General features: G+C 39.8%; 1 protein-coding gene across 6 annotated transcripts in view; it reads left to right on the top strand.

Moving 5' to 3' along the window:
• clip1a (CAP-GLY domain containing linker protein 1a) overlaps nucleotides 1–3087 on the top strand; it is a 25964-nt gene extending 22877 nt beyond the window's left edge. For 5 of the 6 annotated variants that reach the window (XM_005916261.3, XM_005916257.3, XM_005916258.2 and 2 more), the window contains 4 exons: nucleotides 369–421; nucleotides 1038–1043; nucleotides 1566–1693; nucleotides 1968–3087. In XM_005916261.3, coding sequence (XP_005916323.1) covers nucleotides 369–421; nucleotides 1038–1043; nucleotides 1566–1693; nucleotides 1968–2196 — 416 coding nt within the window. In that variant the 3' untranslated portion in view covers nucleotides 2197–3087. The remainder of the gene's footprint in view (nucleotides 1–368; nucleotides 422–1037; nucleotides 1044–1565; nucleotides 1694–1967) is intronic. The other variant, XM_005916259.3, reaches the window with a different exon arrangement.
• The last annotated feature ends 865 nt before the right edge of the window (nucleotides 3088–3952 follow it).

The following is a 3952-nucleotide window of genomic DNA, read 5'->3' as shown; positions in this document are numbered from 1 at the left end:
CATTTGATGTGTAATTTCCCACAATGATGCACCGCGTGCAGCACCACTTTCTTCTGCCATGTTAGTCATTTACTGCTCAGCAGATTAAATGTATAAAATGTATTCCTTCAGCAAAGAGTCTGTATAGCATGTTGAGGAAACTGAGAGTAAAAGGTCAATGGAAAATATGCAATAAAGGTTGATTTTAATCCAAAACTGCACAAACATGCTTACGTTATGTAGACTGTAATTGCTGTGGCGGTCTAGCCACGTCCACATACTTCATTAATCCTTTAATCTCTTCTTGTACTGCAGCCATTCGATAGCAGCAGAATTAATGAAACTTGACAGTGCGTCCATCCAAAGGTAAACTAATTTCTGTTTTCCAGGTGATGCAGTGTTGGACCAAATGAGGGAGGATAAGGAGACTGCAGAGAGTCAGGTGTGTACTGCGGCACTCCCGATTGACACCGGTGAACAGACTGAGAGTTTTGCTTTGTCTATTTTATTCTTTTAACACATTCAGTGTAACAATGCTTTCCTACCCTGCCCGTTTGGGGCAGCTGTATGGAAACAGACTTCCTGAATGCTGTTTGTGAATGACTGGGCCATTTGCTCATGCAGTACTACTAAATGACACTGTTTTTGTTTGTAGCAACAGGCTATATAGTGGATTTTATAGTTCTGTTGACTCATTTAATTCTTACAGTATAATGTTTTGTGGAGGTGAATTTAGTGGAGTTTAATTTCACTGCAAGGATTTGAAGCTTCCGTCATCCCAAGCTCTACAAGGATGACTGATAAAGCCAAACAAATTGGTAACACACTTCCATCGGGTCACCTCTGTGAGCGTGTTTTCAGCTTCACGAGTTTCCCTCCCATGTTTATTCTAAAAATGTTATACTGTAGTACGTGTCTGTGATGACTTGAGTGTGTTGTCGAGCAGAAGTCCTAATTTGAATTTCACTTTCTTTTCTTTTTTTTCTCCTTCTCTTTCTTTATTCCAACTCTTCTCCTCTGCCCTGTCTCTGATGTTGGCAATGCTGCACCACCATCAGGCAGCGGTTTGTTATTGTTTTCATCAGCTTCACTTGTGCATGTTTGTCCATCACTGTGTGGCTCTTATGTTTCATGTGGTCGAGTCACATTATTTGGTGTGAAAACTACAAATGTCCTCCAAAGATGAATCGAGCTTGATTTAAGTGTTCAGTGAGCGCTCTGTTAAGATTCAGAGGTTTTAATTGGCAGTCATCATAAGCGAGCTTTCTTTGTGGCTCATTTCAAGCTTTGATTCTTCTTTGATGACTCGCAGTAGCCACTCAGCACCTTCTTTTTTTTTCTTTCTGTTTTTTTGGTTTATTTGTTTTATAAGGGGGATTTGATTTTTGAGAATATTTAGTGACACGTAGTTACTGTTGTCGTAACATCACCATAGTTACTGTCCACATTGTTGTAGCAATCAAAGCCTTTGAACAGTACAATAATTCTAACCCCCATTGTTTAAAATTATTAATATGTTAGAAAATGTTGTGCTCATTGTTCTCCGGGGGCAGCCTTGATGCTAATGTTGTGTGTTTCCTTTACAGATTGATTTCCTGAATTCAGTCATTGTGGACCTCCAGAAGAAGAATCAGGAGCTCAAGGACAAACTGGAAAAAATGGCAGCTGCTGCCCTTAATGGGAATAATCCAAGCGAGCTGGATAACTATGACGGGTTAGTCCGATTCACAAAAGAGCTTCTCGGGTGTTTAAACTGATGTTCGCTGCGTGGCAATGACTCTTAACAATTTCTCCTTCTCCTTTCCTCCTTTTCTTCTGCTGCTTCTCCATTGTTTTTGTTCATGATTTTCTCCTTTTGTTCCTCCTTTTGCTTCTTTCTTCTTGTCTTCTCCTTTTTTCTACCTTTTCTCTCCTCTTTTTTTCTTCCTTCTGTTGCTTCTTCTTTGTCATTTTATCCTTCTTCTTCTACTTTTTCTCCTGCTCCACAGCCACGACAAGCAGCCTGCAAAGAAGAAACCTCCTCCGAGGCTCTTCTGCGACATCTGCGACTGCTTTGACCTCCACGACACTGAGGACTGTCCTACGCAAACGCAGATGCCAGACTCCCCTCCACACACCACCTACCATGGCAATAAGGGTGAGGAGCGGCCCTACTGTGACATCTGTGAGGTCTTTGGGCACTGGACTGACTCCTGTAATGATGACCAGACCTTTTAAAGCCTTTTTGCTTTGTTTTTTCTTTTTTTTTAAACCCTCATTCGCACAATCACTATATTTGCACACCATTTTGGATTACGCTGTGCTTCTGGGGTCCTAATTGTGCGTGTGTGTGTATACATTTTGTGTGCTTTTTTTTTTTTTTTCTTTTTTTCTTCAAGCATCTTTGTTGTCCACACCACCCCTTAAGCGCTCTTAGAGGAGAAAGGTTTGGCAGAATCTCTCCATTCATTCAAATAAACTGCTACACATGAAATAACAGTTTCATTTGCAATTATAAATGAGTTTGAAGGAAAAAAAATGTTTGATATCTTGGGTTTGTGTGAGTGAGGGGCTAATGTAAGTGGATGTATCATTCTGGGAGAAGCAGCAGTCTTCTTCAAATCATTTAATTTATCGGTATGTTAACACAGTTTGCACAGCTTGTAAGGGGGTTACAGAGATAATATAATATCATAAAAGTTGTTTATTTGAAGCTGTAAATGACTTGATTGAAAAACAAATGTCCGTTTGCGCAAAGTCTGGGAGCTATAGTTTATTTTTTATGCCTGGAAATGCTATGTACTTAAAGATTTGATAGTATGAGTGTAAATTTGTAACAGGGAGAGGTTTCCTTGCTCTGATATGGAGTTGGAGCAAAAAGCAATGCTGTTTGGCTTTAATAGGGAACTTTTTTTATGGACTTTGAAAAGGACTGCAGGAAGATTGATAAGAATAAAAGAAACTGTTAAATAATGGACTTGATGCTTATAAGTCCTCAGTTCCTGTAATGGCCTTTCCAAAAAAAGTTTCTTAGAAGATCATTTCTGTATGAAACGGTGAAACACTTTGGCATTTCTCGCAACATGTTTTCAATATTGGTGTATTAAAAAAATAAAACATTTACCGGTATGGGTAAATGAAGCATCTTTGTGCACAATTCCTTCATAATAACATCTGTGTGTCACGCCTGAATCCTTCCGCCTTGTTGTACACTACAGTACACTAAATATGCAAACCTTTATTTTATACATTTCAAAACCAGAGTACTAAACCAGGGGGAATTGTTTAATAGACTGCAAACGTGTTCATAGAGGCACACTTAGAAAGCTCCAGAAGCCAAATCTGGAGCACTTGCCTGGCGGGCTTATTTTATTTAATATATTTTAACACCTAGTTATATTATCAACCCCCTTTAATAAGGACTTCATATTTGCTGTAAGACTCTTTTATAAGCGCTATGATCTGTGATATACTCCTCTGTCACACCAACCTCCTGCATGTCCTCCTTCATTACATCCATGAACCTCTACTGTAGTCTTCCTCCTTTCCTCTGGCCCGACGGTTCCACCTTCAGCATCCTTTGTCCATTGTAACCACTAATCTTCCACCTGCACATGTCCAAACCAACTCAGCATTGCCTCTAATTTTGTCTCCAAACCACTCAGCCTAATGTGTCCATCCTGGTCTCATCATTCCGTTTTGTCAGGGCTGTCATGTCCAAACCATAGATCACAGCAGGTCTCACTACCATCTTATAAACAGTCCTTTTCACTGTTGCTGCTATTCTTCTGTCAGAACTCACCCCTGACACTCATCTCCACCCACTCAACCCTAATTGAAAAAAAATATTCATACTTTTAATGTCAGTATTTCTGATGAGTACCAATCAGAACCAACCACAGCACAGAAACGGCTCTTACTGAAGTCACTGATGACCTGAAGGTCAACAGTGACTGTTGACCTGAAGGTCAACAGTGATGTATTATAATTCTTT

Source organism: Haplochromis burtoni, unplaced genomic scaffold (genome assembly GCF_018398535.1).
Source record: "Haplochromis burtoni strain Fernald_Lab_line unplaced genomic scaffold, NCSU_Asbu1 Contig_18, whole genome shotgun sequence".
Taxonomy (NCBI): Eukaryota; Metazoa; Chordata; class Actinopteri; order Cichliformes; family Cichlidae; genus Haplochromis; species Haplochromis burtoni.
The sequence above is the reverse complement of the archived record's forward strand: the minus strand, read 5'-3'. Positions and strand labels throughout refer to the sequence as shown.